The 15,896-nt window shown below is 46.5% G+C and overlaps 1 protein-coding gene across 1 annotated transcript; it reads right to left on the minus strand.

Annotated features, from left to right (window-relative positions):
- Nucleotides 1-1,641: 1,641 nt before the first annotated feature.
- On the minus strand, nt 1,642-14,981 carry SRSF4 (serine and arginine rich splicing factor 4). The gene is made up of 6 exons (XM_084300857.1): nt 14,873-14,981; nt 7,471-7,613; nt 6,482-6,594; nt 4,523-4,737; nt 3,112-3,195; nt 1,642-2,954 (listed from the first exon to the last, which is right to left on the minus strand). The coding sequence occupies exons 1-6, from the start codon at nt 14,977-14,979 to the stop codon at nt 2,159-2,161; spliced, it is 1,458 nt and encodes a 485-aa protein (XP_084156983.1). The 5' UTR covers nt 14,980-14,981; the 3' UTR covers nt 1,642-2,158.
- Between the last annotated feature and the right edge of the window lie 915 nt (nt 14,982-15,896).

The following is a 15,896-nucleotide window of genomic DNA, read 5'->3' on the forward strand; positions in this document are numbered from 1 at the left end:
CACCAAGCCCTGACCCCTCTTAAACTCTACAGAAATATTTTGTGTTGAAAGCTACTCTTGTGATCTATCACCCTTTCATCTTTTTAATATGGCAGTACAAGTTTCAAATGATCAAATTAGACAAAATTACTTGCTCCTATGAAGTTAACAACTAGCTGCAAAACAACTGCCGTCAGAAGTAAGGTTAGCAGTTTGAAATTAGCTACCAAGAAGTTTTCGATAAAGCTGTAGCTAACCTTGCTTGCAGACTAAGGAAGAACTAAAATTGTGCTTTGCCTGCTGTTTTTTTTTTTTTGGGGGGGGGGCACTGCTGGCTCTAGAAGGCAGAGCAGGGTGCTGGGGATATCAGTTCTTCATTCAAAGCCGACACAGGAGCTTGTAGAAAGTTCAGTTTTAGTAATTTGCTAATGGTACAGCCATAAAACTGGGATATTATTCAGGACCACTTACAGTACTCATGCTAAAAGCTGCTCTCCTTTTTCCCCCAAGTCTTGAGGGATGCTGGGGCCACACCAGGAGAGCAGCACACCCATCACATCCTCACTGCTTTCAAGTCCAGAGCTCCTTAAAAGGATTTCCTGCACATTTTTCTTTTGTAGAGGTTTCCCCCACAGCAGAGGTGCTTTGTTAGGAAGAAAAACTCCTGGAAAATATGTTGACAAGAAACGAGCTGAGGCTCTACCCTCAACTCCAAATGGCCCTGTGTGTAACCAGAGATGGATTCACAGCTGCGCAGTGCCCGGAACAAAGGCTTGTTGGTGCTATCTGTGCTCGTCCCACCTGGCTCACACTAACACCTCCTCATTTATAAAGTCACGGTTTGTGACTGAAATCCCAAACTCGCAATCAGGGATCGCGAAATCAAAGAACCACCAGAAGTAAACAGCTGGAGCAGCTTTGTGTCCTCCCGCTGAGTGCGCCAGACTGGAAAAACAACTCTAAAAGCATCCTGCTTCTTCCCCCTTCATTTCTCAGAGGTGCCGTAAGAAAGGCCAACTGCACAAAAGAGGAAACAATTGAACTGATGTTTGACAAAATAAAGCAAGAAGCAGAAAAGCACGTCCTCCATGCCAGCCAGGCTTACCTCCAGCGTCAGCTGTATGAAGAGTGAAATGTTTTGGGACAAACAATGATTTGAGTTGACTCGAGTCTAGCAAGTTAAGTGGTTGAAAAATTTTCTTCCTTGTATTATGGAAGCTGAAGCACACTTCATTTTGTTTATACAGACAATGGAAAACAGGCTTGTCACCTTCATTATTGTTTCTGGTTCATTTTCATGTATTCTTCTTATTGCAACGTTACAGCTCTAAACAACGCAGCAAGTGTTGCTGGAGAAACAAGTTATTTTAACTGGATTGTATTCAAGTGCCATGACTACACATGATATTAAGTGGCTTTTTAAGAGAAGAACCCATTCTTTAAGTAACTGTTCTGCAAATTCAAGCTTACACCAATCAATATAAAGCAGCAACAATCACAACACAACTTCATGTAACCACCCTCAAATGTCATCAAGCAAAAATAGTCTTTATTCAAATTTCATGGAAACAGGGATCACTGTACTTTGCAAGACGGGGAAAAATAAAATAAAAAAATTTAATATAAAACAAGGATATTGTCACAATACCAGAATATGGAACTCTACTTTTCCCTACAGATTACTGCAAGTACCTTTTTTTTTTTCCCCCTTTTGACTGTGCTATTCACAACTTTAAGTCCAAAAATATGAAACAAAAGTAGTATGAAACTTAGGACTAGCACTTCCACTAAATGGCATACATCAAAGGGCATCAGTTGAAGGGCAAAGATTGTTGAAGCCATCGTACCTACCTATCAGTCATCATTGCAATCTCATAAACCCACCAAGGAGCACTGCTCATTCTCTGTAAGGCTCTTCCTGGAAAACAGGGCAATTTTGGTGCTCTAGGAAGAATTATATTTAAAGAGAACCTTTCTACAGGAGAGTACGTGAGCTGAACAGCCTTGCACCAGGGAGCATTACAGGGAGGGAGCAGTGCAGTTACCAGTGACAGACACACCGTCAGGGTAGTTAAAAATATACAGCATTGACATGTTTTCTACTTCAATCACTTGTGCTACAACTACCAAACATGTACAAAAGACTTCTCAGACCGTTCCAAGCATGGGTGCAGCAAGGTTAGGATCTGGAGCGAGACCTTGACCGTGATCGGGAGTGTGACCTAGAGGCAGACCTAGACCTAGACTTGGACCGGGACCTAGGTTTTGAAACAGATTTTGACCTGGAACGAGAATCTGATTTGACATTTGGTTTGGACTTGGAAATTGACCTAGACCTGGAGCGAGACACCTGATGAGCTGCTGCATCCTCACCCTCCCCTTTTGCCTCCTTTTTGTCAGACTCTGATTTTACATGCTCTTTTTCTTTGGAGACTGACCTGGACCGCTCATGGCTGTCCTTCCTTTTCTTCTTGCTACTTGGTTTGCTGTCCCGCTTGCTGCGCCTCTTGCTTTTCTCACTCTTGCTGTGGCTGCGGCTCCTGCTTCTACTTCTGCTGTCATCCCTGCTTCTCTTCCTACTTTTCCTTTTGTCCTTACTGTGGCTCCTGCTCCTACTCTCGTCTCTACTCTTGCTCCTGCTTCTAGCCTTGCTAATGCTCTTCTCCCTGTCTTTGCTTCTACTCTTCTCCTTGCTCCGACTCCTCAAGCTCCCCCTTGTCTCTCCTCTGTCCTTGCTTCCACTCCTGCTCCTGCTCTTACTCTTCTCCTTGCTGCGGCTCCTGCTCTTTGCTTTCTCATCACTGTTATGGACAGTGCCCTCAGATTTATCTTTGCTTTTGTTCCGTGATTTCTCTGCACTCCTGCTGCGGCTCCTACTTTTATCCTCTTTACTTGGAGTCCTGCTTTTCTCTTTTTGGCCTCTGCTACGGCTCTTGCTTCGACTACGGCTCTTGCTTCTGGAACGGGACACAGACCTGGAAGTACAAAGGCGACACTTTAGTGCAGCTTGGATTTGACTAGCACTCAAATACCGTGCATTAGGGAAAAGAAAAACAGCTTTCCCACTGCAAATTTAGGATGATGCTTCTCATTAAAGTGGGTAAACCGATTTGCTCCACCACAAAGACATACCTGGATCTTGATCTACTCTTGGAGCGACTGCTACTGGCACTGCGGCTCCTGCTCTTATGAGAATGTCTGCTTCGAGAGCGAGACCTGGAACAGAATCAGTCAGCTCAGTGTTAACACATGACCATGGAGAGTTTGTGGTCTCACGGACCCACGTGGGTAAAAGCCCGTAGTATTAGTGCACCTTTTGAGCAGCAGAAAGAGGAGTGTATAACACAACAAAGTTACAAATGTAGAGTACCCTTCTCCCTGGGGCTCATCCCCTGCTGCCATGTCTGCAAGCATGCAACACTGCAAATCTCAAAGAACTATTGAAGTGAGAAACCCTTTCCCAGTCAAGTCAGAGGTTTGACTACAGCGACACATTAGGATAAAGCTCTCTGCTCTTCCAGTATGGAATGCTGTTGGGCAGCACCCTCAGATGGTTTCCACTTTCCATCCTTTAAAAGCACAACCTGTTTGCCTGCAGCCTTCCATGAAACTTTAAAACTTACTTGTAAACTAAGAGTCACTATTTTCTCACCCAGCTTTAAGTGGGACAGATAAAATTGGTCTGCCAATGGCATGAAATCCTCCTACCCCTTTAGCTTTTGAGTACGTAGGCTATTTTCAATGACATTTGGCAAAGATCTTTTGAACTTCTGAGAAACCCTGGATTCCCTAGGCAGAGACACAACACGCCAACATTTCCTTTGCTAAAGGCAGAAATAGGTACACTTCTCTTTGCAGCTCACTGCTATGAGGCAGCTACAGAGCTGCTAGCTGCTGACCTGCACACACTGCTCATGAGTGCAGAGGACATGAGAAGAGTGGGAATCACAACTGACTGCAAGAAGAAAACCCACACAAAAACAGGCTTTAATTCTGTAAGCAAATTGTTCCAAGAACAGTAGAAGCTGGCCTGAATTTTACTACAACAAAGTTTTATCCCAAAATGGAATACGGCACTGTGCTGAAGCACTTCTCTCAGTCATCCAAAGAAAGCAGTACATCTCTAGAAACAGGGAAGAGGTGGGGGTTTCCAAACCGAGGAAGAACTGTTAGTCCTGGTGCTTGGAGCAGAACTCCATGTTCAGAGCTGAAGTGTTAAAAGTACCTTCTGTTTCCCTCAGCAGGCACAGCTCCACCTGCCACGCCGTGCTCCTCTGCAAGACAGCAAGGACTAGACGCCGCAGTTGGGAGCAGCAGCAGCACACGGTGTTTAGCTGTACCTGTGTTTAGCTAGCGGTACCCACATTCACCAAAGAAAACACCTCTGAGGTTTCATTTCCCTTTGTTACTTCCTGGTAACTAATAAATTCTCAAAACCAGGTTTACTGAGAACTCTGAGCATTTCCAAGGTATTTTGGAACCTGCTGCACATTCATGCAGTTGCAGTAAGATTCAGCCCGAAGTACATTATAAGGAGACATACCTTGAATGGCTTCGGCTTCTGGAGTAAGAGCGGCGCCGTCTTGATCCAGGTCTGTCTTCCACTAATCTAATCTTTCTGCCATTTACTTCTGTCCCGTCCAGCTTTTCAAGGGCTCTTTTCATGTCAGAATAGGATTTGAACTCAATCACACCTTCATTTTTCCTTCCTTTGTGTGCATCTGCATATGTCACTTCCCCTGCCTGACGCATATAATCCTGGAGGAAGAGGACAGAATAACCATTGCCTCAAATCCAGAGTCAGGCTCAGGCTCTCTTCATCTCTGCACTGATGCCTGCATAGCCTTGCATAGCCTCTTCTGGTCACACTGACATCAGCAGGGTTTTAACCAAACAGCATTTGCAGAACTAAAGCCAAAATTTCTGAGCAAGCCAAGTAGTGCACCATGATTTCACACAGTTTGTGTGATTAGAACTAAGGCAGCGTTGGTATTCTGAGACAAATAATCTAACGTCTCCCAGTATCTAATATCAATATGGCCAGGACTATGATAAATTTCAAATTACAGAAGTGATTCAAGAAATAAAACGCTCTCTAAATCATGTTTTTGAATGTAACTTGGGAGAAGTGATGTATTTAAAGGTTAAATATGAAAAAACGCCTCACACAGGCAAGAAGGCTATCAGCAAGCAGACTTCCCTTTTCAATTACCTAGGGCGTTCATCTCATTCTGCTGGAAGAAAACCCCACACAAATAAGAGCTGAATTAACTTCCCTACTTCATGCTACCTGACTTCAGCTACTACACACATCCGCCCTGCTCACAGCAAGCTGCCACGGGGCCACCTCAGCCCCCGGGGACTCGGGCTGCAATGGGAACAGCTCCCACAACTTGGTTCCCTTTGGGTTTGACCCAGCTACTCCCCTCTGAGGTACACTGAAACGAAAGCTGGTCAGAAAAGCAATGCATCCAGGAGAGGATTAATCATGCCATGCTCTACTTACAATTTTTAATACCCGAAGCAAAGACAAACTATCAATGGTGTGAAGCGTTAACAAAAGACATCGGAGTGATCTCAGTACGTACCTGAACTAGTGTTACAGTCACCTACAGACCACTTTGTACTACGTCAAAGTTTGTTTAGAACAAATTTTACACATCCTTAAAAGAGAACCATAAAGAAAGCGTTCCTGTAAGAACAAGTGTTTTTAACCATTGCTGCTAGGTTTGATAAGGAAGCCCTGCCCTTCTGCACCTGCTGCTGGAGTTCTGCTCCCTGTCCTGCTCCCCCACTGCACGATGCAGATAATCCTAAATCAACACTTCAGCGGCAGGGCGCTCAGAGGTCCTGCTGTCTACACGGTGTTACCCAACACTTCCACTGCTGAGAATCACTTTCCATTCCTTCAGACTTGGAGAAAATATTAACTTTCGGCAGAGATTTTGGACGACTGCTCATTCTGGAAGCATCCTTTCCCTAAAGCTGCCTTCAGACAGCTTTTCACGGGGTGGAAATTCTCAGCATAGGTTGTGTAAGAACGATGCTATCTTTCCCAAACAGCTCCTGCACCTTAGAAGCTGATGGGTAAAAGCCCAATTAACAAGGACAAACTCCTTTGTCTCTAGTGAATCCTACCACTGGCCTGACTGAAGTCTGTTTTGACAGGGCTTAAAGAGAAGATAAAAATCACCTGTACGTGATGTTGATTTATTAGGGAAAAATGTTTCTCTCCCATCAGCCAACGACACCAAGCCTGCAAGTGCAAATCCCAGTGCTGCACGCAACATTAACGACTCCATATATGCAAATAGCACACCTTAAGTCAATACTGATGTCCTTACTTCAAGTCTACTTGTATGCACATGAGCACACAGACTTGCTAACAAGTTGGAGTTGAGAAAAGACAGGTGTAAATGAGTTTTCTTCAATGAAACAGAAGCTAACCTTTTTACCCTTTGTGCTCTTTAATAGAGTAAGGGTAAAGAAAGGGGCCCCATACCTTAAGATCTTGCCAACTGCAGCGGCTTGACAAATTTTCCACAATCAATCTGTATTCTGTACGGGTAGGAGGACCGTACTTATCTCTTCCGCTTCTTCTATAACCATATCCACCTTTAGGAGGTGACAAGCAGACAGCAGTACTTCAACTAGGGAAATGGAGCACTCACTCTACACCCCCAGACAAAAACATTCTGCCCCATATGGTTGCAAATCCATTAAAAACTCACCCACCCGCTAGTCTAAATTCAACCCCCCTTGTATAAAACGTTACGAAGATAAAAAGCATTAAAAGGAACTATTGCAAGCACATAGTTAAAACAAAGCAGAGTTACAATTATGATAAGATTAACATGCAATTAAGTTTAAGTTATCTTTTTTAAAAAAAGTTTGAAAGAAGAAACCAAATTAAGCCAGTTGACTAATGTTACTTACATTGCTTACAGCTTTTCTGAATATTTGACATGAATAAAGATTTTCAGGCACCTATTTCAGATTAATCTCATCTGTCTCTAACCCTTGGGATCCTCACCACCCAGGTCTAATGGAAAAAGGTTGCGGTCGTCACATGGCTTCCTTTTTTGGTCAGCCAAGGGCCACAAGTTCAAAGAGCCACTCATGGAAAGGTAACCCAAGGTCAGCAAATGGAACAGGCAGTCATCTTAGCCTCAAAGGACTCTTTTAATTAAAACATTGAGGTCTTTGTTAAATCTATGTTAAACATCACATTGCAAATAAACCATTAAAATAGTTAAACGAAATGATAATAATAATAAAAATAGCACAAGAAAAAGTGTTTATTCATTTATCAATTAAAATACTTTAATACAACAAACAAGTTAAATGTTCAGATCAACAGTTACATTTACAGTTACAAAACACTATGCACAACTTCATAGATAAAAATATTTTTTAAGTTACTTTTAAAAAAACAAGCAAGAATATTTTATTTAAAACAAGTCACGGATACAAATGCATTTTAGTGCTTACTGCGTCCAGAACCGTAACTGCTGTCACGCCGTGGGCCTCTGGCATGCTCAACGATCACTCTCTCCCCACAAAGATCTTTACCATTTAGCTCATAAACTGCATCATCTGCGTCTCGCAGATCATCAAACTCAACAAAGCCATACCTAGAGAGAGGGGAGGTGGGAAAGAGAATCGCTCAGAAGTGACCGGGAGGTGTCTGTACTGCAAACAGCTCAGCCCAGGGCAGCAGAACCCCACGGGGTACGTCTCTCGTGCCATCCTGCAGCTCCCCCAGGGGACCTCTCTCGTGCCATCCTGCAGATAACACCAGCTGCAGCCTGCGGGTCACAGCCACCAGCACTACACCCACAATGGACGGTGCTTTGCTGCTATAGGCAATATGTCTGCTCAACAGCAGTAAGGCTGAAATTGTGTATAACAAGTACTGAATTCATAAAATCCACAGATTAAACAGGTACCGCAGTTTATAAAATCCACGGATTAAGATTTACCCTGGTTTTTGAAGAGCCTCTTGGCCCATTCCTGGTTCTGTTGGGCAGCTATCATCACTCCTGCTCTTTAAATGGAAAAACTCAACCACCTCTGTAAATACACTTTGTCTGCACAACCTCTATGGAAGATCCAGCAAAAAAAAAAAAAAAAAAAAAGTGAAGACAAGCCAGAAGAAGGAATTTTCTTTTAATTGGACTTATTTTGCTCTTGACAATACTGCTGAGTTGGGTAGGAAAAGCAACATGCTCATACAACAGATCCTATACCTGTTGAAATACCTGCAGCTTCCCATACACTGCTGAAAAAGCGCTTTATGCCCAGTGAGTTTCTAACATCCTAGTTTTTCAGACAGCATGAGAAGTCCAAACCTTGCTACGGGACTTAAAACCCAGCAACAGTAACCAGGAACGAGTTCCTGGGATGAACCAGGAGTCCAGCTGTGGCCAAGATGCCTCGTAAGGGCAGCACCGGGTGCAGGTCCAGAGGAAAGCAGAGAAGGTCTGTGCCTGAGAACATCCAAATTAGCCTTGCTCATGCTTTGAGGTCAGACAGACCAAGTGCAAGAGGAAATATGCAAATTTAAAAAAAAAAAATAACAGAAGTGCTTACTTCCAACATTCACATCAACTTTCAGGAATTTGTTTCCTACTGTCAGAAATGCAAAGATGCCTGCAGACCACTGCTTGCCTGGGAAGTTAAAGCCAACATTTTCAGCTTCATCTTCAGAGGTGCCACAGACATCAGTGCGAACGTCAGGCTGCTGCAAGCGCCTAATCCCTGCTGGCTACAGACCTCAGAAGACTGAGCAGAGGTTTCTTAAATAATTTCTTACAGCTGGTGCTCAGGGACAAGCTGGTGACTTGCTTACAGTTGCAGAGCAAATTCACTGGAGCACTGGAGTAGAACTCAATCCTGCCAGTTTCTACACGGGCAGAGTTAAACACCTATTTTAAAAAACAACCTTGTATGAAACGCCCATTGCCCAAATGGGTCTGAGAAAGAGGACAGAAAGCATCACAGCGCCATTTTTCAGAGTTCAGCACCTATCTGCAATTGCAAATCATTTCTCCTTCACTTACCTAAGACCCAAGTCCAGGCTTCAGAGCCTCCCGTGCGATACCTGGTGTTATTGCAGCCCTGGGCAGTACCGGAGCCTCTTTCCAGCTGGCTGAGACCTCTCTGGCTGCTGTGGGCAAACACAGACCCTGAACTCGGGTCTTAGCAAGCCAAGGGGGGAAATATTTGTGAGTGCTGGTGGTTTAAGTCATCCAGAACAACAAATCCACAACACAAAAATGCTGGCCTCCTCTTTTAGGTCACTAAATTTTTAAGCATCATCACTACCTCCAACAAACGATGAGCTGCCAGCAGCTACAGCTTTTCTAGGTAAGGCTACCCGCATTAACCAGAGAGCTAGGGAAGAATCCAGAGATCGCAGAGAGGTAGCTGCCATCTCACATAAGCTCTATAGCTGCACAAACAAAATGTGTGATTGATTTATAACTGAAACAATCACAGTCATTATAAATCCATTCCAATAGGACCTTCCTTCTCTCTTTGCTTCGATTCCAAAAATAGAGCAAAGAAGCTCTTACGTTTACATGAGAAGTCACCTAAAAGCAATTACTTACAAGGTGAAGTGCCTGGTAGGCACCCGCCGTGCACCTTCGAGACACTAAATTTCCAGACAAAGAAACACAGCTGGCGTAGCGGAGGGATGTCTGAGTTTGATCGGAGCATGGCACTGAACTTGCTCCTCTCAAAAACACCCCCAAGAAGCTCCCTGGGAGGCTCACAGTCCCCCACACCACACACTGGACAAAACACAGCCCCATCAGCAGCACCTCACAGCCCAACATCCACAGGCTGAGCCCAGGCACTTGGCCTCCCTCCCCTGGGGGCTGCATTTTTGTTGTTGTTCCCCCCAACACTCCCAGGAAGGTCCCACCGAGAGGATTTTGTCTCGGTGGAAGCATTACATTTCTCCTCACTTGTTCCAAAAGGAAATGCTTAACATTTACCCTGCGCTGTTTGTTCTTTTCACCTGGGAGCACATAAAAAGCAAGTAGCCCTAGAATAAGATGTTACTGTAATAGAAAAGGAAAAAAGCAGGATTTACAAGATACAACTTCCAGTTACTGAAAAAAAAAAAAAACAAAAAACAAATAAACAAAAACCACAGGACAAGCTTACACAAACCTTGAAAGAGATTGCTGGCTATTAAAGAATACGAAAAATCATATCCCACACCGCTCATAAATGAAAGTAATACCGATCCACCTGTTAAATATGTATAATATTGCACCATATGATCCAAAACTGCGAATCAAAAACCTTCAGAAGCACGGTTTTATACCACAGAAAGACACGACTGCTGACACAGCCTTAACTACAGCAATCTGAACCCGCTGTTATATGACAGCAGTGCAAGTAAATCTTCTTTTAAATGTCTACTATTACTACTTCATATGCGGCATAAAACTACTTACTAAAAATGTCAATGCAATTTACTCCGGATAATGTGAAGCTACACCATTTTCTGCTCATGGATCAAAAAGAGGAAAAAGCTACAAAAGGCTGTCCTTACAGCAAGCAATTCCAGCAGACTTGGTGTCCTAGCAGTTGTTTTTTTCTTAATAATCCAAAAAGAAGGAAAATGCAGTTTTCTGAAATTGCTTAATACCTGAAATTAGAGGGGAAAAAAAAAACAAAACATTTTTGTCCCCTTTCAGCTGCTCCCCACCTAGTGCTGTCAAAGCCCCTCGCATCCTTCCCAGCTGGCTCCGCAGCCTCTCCACGCCAGCCCACCAAGTGCCTGCCCCAAGCCCACCTCTGGCTTTCACCAGGTGCCAAATTTCCCCCACTGCTCATGCATGGGTAGAGCCCAGAGCCCTAATCTCATGCCAGGAGGACCTGGGAGCTGCTCCACCTGCCCTTGCCTGCTGGAAGTCTGCAGGATTCCCAGGAGTGCCTCCAGTCCAGCCAAGCTCAACCTGTGACTTCTGTGGCTGCTCCTCAGCTGTTCTGCAGATCCCAAGGAGAAGGAAGAGACCTGGCTCAGCTCTTGTCCTGCCCTTGACAGATCAAGCTGGCAGCTTCCTTAGCTTTATACAACAATTGCTTCGTGTGGACAGACACTACAGAAATGAACTTGGCTCGTGGCGCCTCATGATCCCTTTGGATGAGTGAAATCGGGGAAGCATGCATCAACACAAGCAGCCACGGAAGGAGAGGCACGTGCAAAAATCGAGTCTTAGCCTCAGTGTCATTTGGAACAAAGAATGCAGTGCTTCTAGCCCTAAAACATGCTCCTGGAAGTTAATTTGTTGACAGCTTACGGTCTGTCCCCACTCTGTGAGTCCTCCTGCTCAACCGAGGCTACAACCAGGAGTGTGAGAGTCTGGGCGTCATCAAGGAAGAGTCTCTTCAGACAGCTTGAAACACAACACTCTTGAATGAGTTGCTGAAGTTAAAAACTCTGAAAATATCTAAATTTCATTACTCAACATTTAAACTATTTAAGCATAACTGAAGATTTGGTAGTGATTCTTGGAAGTTCCTGCACAATGGCAAACATCGCCAACAATCTCTGGGCTTCTAACAAAACCGAACACTGAACACTGTAAAGCAAAAGAAAATGAAAATCTCACCTTAATATCAGTAAAGGAAAAAAAAACAACACTGGAATTGGAAGGTCACCCTTCTGTCACCTAGGCGCACTGGGTATTGCTGTGTAGTGACACCAACTTGATTTTTTGAAACTGGCTGCTCTCACTGAAGCTAACGGGTATTAAATATTCTGGTGGGAAAGGCCCAGGGAAATCAGATCACCTCTCTTCAGGCAACACACACAGGTTTTGAGCCTGGCGAGATGAAAGAACTGAAGTTTGAAGCTTTTAGCTTTGATCTCTGTCCCTCAACGTGTTGGAGAAGCTGTGTCCCTCCAACTTGCAGGGATTTTACCAGATGAAGCCATGCGTGCTCGACAGCTGCTCGGGGTGATGCAGGGCAGGTGAGCACACAGGTAGAACTATTTTTTAAAGCTAGGGTAAGATTACAAATTGGTTTTGCCCTCAGTGGAAGCTTTCAGCTCTTAAGTTATTACTGCTAGCTTTCAGCATGTTTTTAGAAGATAAAAAAGCAGGCTGAGAAGTCCAATGTTCTGGTCACTTAACGCACGTACCGCTGCCATGCACGGCTCCAGTTGTCAGTGCAGTTCTGAGTAAGGAGAAATATGAAAACTATCAGCATACAACTATAAATTGCAAATTGAAATGGAGAATCCTACAAGAACTGGATTTTTAATTTTCCTGTCCTTCCCCTGAGTAAACACTGCTCCCAGGCTTTGAATTGCAAGCTTAAATTACAATTAGCAGCAACCGAGACCCAGCTAAGCTTTTAGGACTCCACCGAATCACATTCCAGTTTCATCTCCTTGCTCAAGCATTTCAGCTTAACTGCTAAAATACTGCAAGGCTAATCTCCTGCAGGCTGAGCACTGAAGATAGCCCACAAGTTTTCAGAAGAAACTGGAAGACTCTTTAAGTTAAACACTGTGAAGTCATTCCTAATCATTTGCTAAGCACTGCTAAAAATAAGCTGAGGAGAAAGGATCAGAGGGCAAACAAAGCCAACGGTAGAGTAACCTGGCAAAAGCACAGCGCGAGACTGACCCAAGCAGAAGGACGTAAAATCTGATAGTTTGAGTAAATGTTGTCAAACTGGAATTTGAATACAAGCCGCTAGCAGTTCCTGCATCCCTCCACCTGCAACTTTTGAACTCTGTCTCCCCCAAGTGAACTTACACGTCGCTCCAGAGCCAAAGTCACTTTGGCATCACATTCAGGATATTTTAGGGCTGTGCCCTCCTTCCCCCTCTCCACCGCAAAGCACCCATTACAACTCACACTCAGGATGCCACAAGCCTGACCTTTCAAGCTTTGGCTGCTGAAGTTCACGCACAAATCAGCTCTGGCCCCCACACTGCATCCCCCCAGCCTATTTCCAAATATTCAGCTGGGATTTCAGGGCTGGGCCTTGATAGGTATTTCTCAATAAAACAAGAAGACAACCCATTACTGCATCAGACACGTAATCTAGCAGTTCTATGGCTGTTATTAAAGTCTTTTTTCCTCTGACATGTGCCTGAAAAAGAAAGATTTCCTTTAAAGGTTTTATACAGCAAGAGGAAAACCAACTCCCCCTGCACCTTCAAGGATGCACAGCAGAACTGAAATATTTGAGCACTTTGTTTTCCAGATTTTACGGCCAATCTACAATACCACCTGAAACTGGGTTGGTCAAAACACTGACACGTGCACGCTTGTTTGTTTGAACACTGGCTTTTATTCATCTTGTAAACCTGTTATTATGTCCACCTACCAGTAAAACCAGTACAAAAAGCTTAATGAGCCTTTTTTTGTGCTCCAGGACTAACTTTTACAAGAGATTCCTCTTCTCCACTTTTAAAGCAAAAATAATCGCCTCTCTTGGCTAATAAGAATAAAATCCATATTCCACTCAGTCTTCCTAAACAAGACTTCAAGTTGGGTTTCTTGTAAAGATGCCAGCGCTCATTAGGCCGGCGGCTTTAGATATTGGGAAAACAGGAGAACGGGGAGGGGGAAATGGAAATAATTCGTTTTTCTCTTGAAAATCCATACTTGAATGTCTCAGGCAAGTCCTGGTGGAGCAGGATCCAAGAGCTCTAGATGCAGCCAGGTGTCCTGACTAGAACAGCACACGTTACGAACCGAGCACGATGCCGGGGGAAGGCCGCCCACACCAGTTGCTGCTCCCCGTTTCCCCCCCCCCCCCATCCCCATGAGCCGGGCACCCATGGGTGCTCAGGAGGAAGCGGCTGTTTGGATGCAGACCCCGGCAGCTGCACACGGGGGGCTCTGGGCTGTGCCCCCCAGCAGGGCCGCAGGTGCTGCCAAGGGGATTTCACAGCTGGGCTCGTGCCCTAAGGGGAACCCCTCCTTCAGGGCTCAGGGGAGGGCTGTGGGGACCCACCCCCTAAAAACAGGGCCCCCAAACAGTGCACAGGCACCCTGACACCCCCATTGCCCCCATCACACCCCCAATTACCCCACAGGCCGCCCATTGCACACAGGCCCAGGCACCCTTCTCCCCCCCCCCCCCCCCAGAGGGGACTGAGGCACCCTGACCCCCCAATTAACATTGAAACCCCGATACCTCCCCCAAAAACCCCCTCCTCAGAGTGGGCCCTGGCACCCTGACACCCCCATTACCACAGCAACCCTGTCACCCCTTCCCCCAAACCCCACACACCCCATGGACACCCTGACCCCCCTATTACCATAGGAACCCACTCACCCCTTCCCCTAACCCCCCCAAAAAAACACCCCAAAACCCCCAACCCCCCCTAGAGACCTCCTGACCCCCGATTACCATAAAAACCTAACCACCCATCCCCCCCAAAACCCCCAAAACCTCCCCTGAAGCACCCTGACCCCCTCAAATTACCATGGAAACCCAGCCTTCCCCCCAAAAAAAAAGAAAACAACCCTCAAATCCCCCCAAAGACTTCCTGACCCCCCCATTACCACAGAATCCGCCACCTTTTCCCCAAAAATCCCCCCAAAAAATCCCCCACACACCCCCCAGAGCCACCCTGACCCCCTATTACCATGGAAACCCACCCCCCCTTCCCCCAACCGCCCCCCAACCCTCCCCTAAAACCCCTCAACCCCCCTTAACACCCCCTTGTTACCATAACAACCCCCCCACCCCTCCCCGTGTCCCTCCCCGACCCCAAAACCCCCCTCAACGGGCGCTCCCCCCCCCCCATAACCCCCCACCCTCCACCCCAGGGCAGCGGGGCCCGGCCCCCGCCCTCCCTCCCCTCATGGCCGCGCAGGGGCCGGGCGGGGCCGGCTCCACGCACCCGTTCTTGAGGTCCACCTCCAGGATCTTGCCGTAGCCCTTGAAGAAGCGCTCCACGTCCCGCTCCCGCGCCTGGTAGCTCAGGCGGCCGATGTACACCCGCGGCATCGCGCCCGGGGGGGGGCGGGATGAAGGAGGAGGAGGAGGAGGAGGAGGAGGAGGAGGGGAGGGGGGGAATAGGGGATGAGGGGGGGTGAGGGGCGGGGCGCGGCGTCATGGCGCCGGGAGGGGACGCGGGGGGGACGTCCGTGAGGCCCCGCCCGCGCGTAGGGCTGGGGGCTTAAAGGGGTAATGGCGGGAGGGGGGGGTTAAAGGCGGTTGTAGGGGAGGTATTTTGAAGGTGGGGGTGGGATGGGGGCATCCTGTGAGGGTCCCCGCGCCGCTTTGAGGTCCTGTGTGGATCCGTGTGTTGTGTCGTGTGAAGTCACCACATAAGGTCCCTGATGAGAACCCCCTATGAGGTCCGCAATGAGGTCCTATGAGGGCTACTAAGAGGATCCCCTATGAGGTCCTATGAAGACCCTCTATGAGGACCCCCTATGAGGTCCCCTATGAAGACCCCTACAAGGGACCCCTATGAGGACTGCCTATGAAGACCCCTGTGAGAACCCTCTATGAGGTCCGCTATGATGTTCTATGAGGGCCCCTACAAAGATCCCCTACGAGACCCCTTGTGAGGTCTTATGAAGATCCTCTATGAGGACCGCCTATGAGGTCCCCTATAAGGTCCCCCTATGAGGTCCCCTATGAAGATTCCCTATGAGGATCCCCTATAAGGGTCCCCTATGAGGTCCTGTGAAGATCCCCTATGAAGACCCTCTATGAGGTCCCCTATGAGAACCCCCTATGAAGACCCCCTATAAGGACTCCTATGAAGACCCCTGTGAGGTCCTATGAGACCCCCCCCAATCACAACCATCGATTAATTAAATGCTGAGAACCTCACTGACTCCTTCCCCTTCACCCCCCCCCCCGACTGAAAAACACCAAAAGGCACACTTGCCCCCCAAAATGTGAGATGGGCA

Source organism: Netta rufina, assembly GCF_964035555.1.
Source record: "Netta rufina genome assembly, chromosome: 23".
Taxonomy (NCBI): domain Eukaryota; kingdom Metazoa; phylum Chordata; class Aves; order Anseriformes; family Anatidae; genus Netta; species Netta rufina.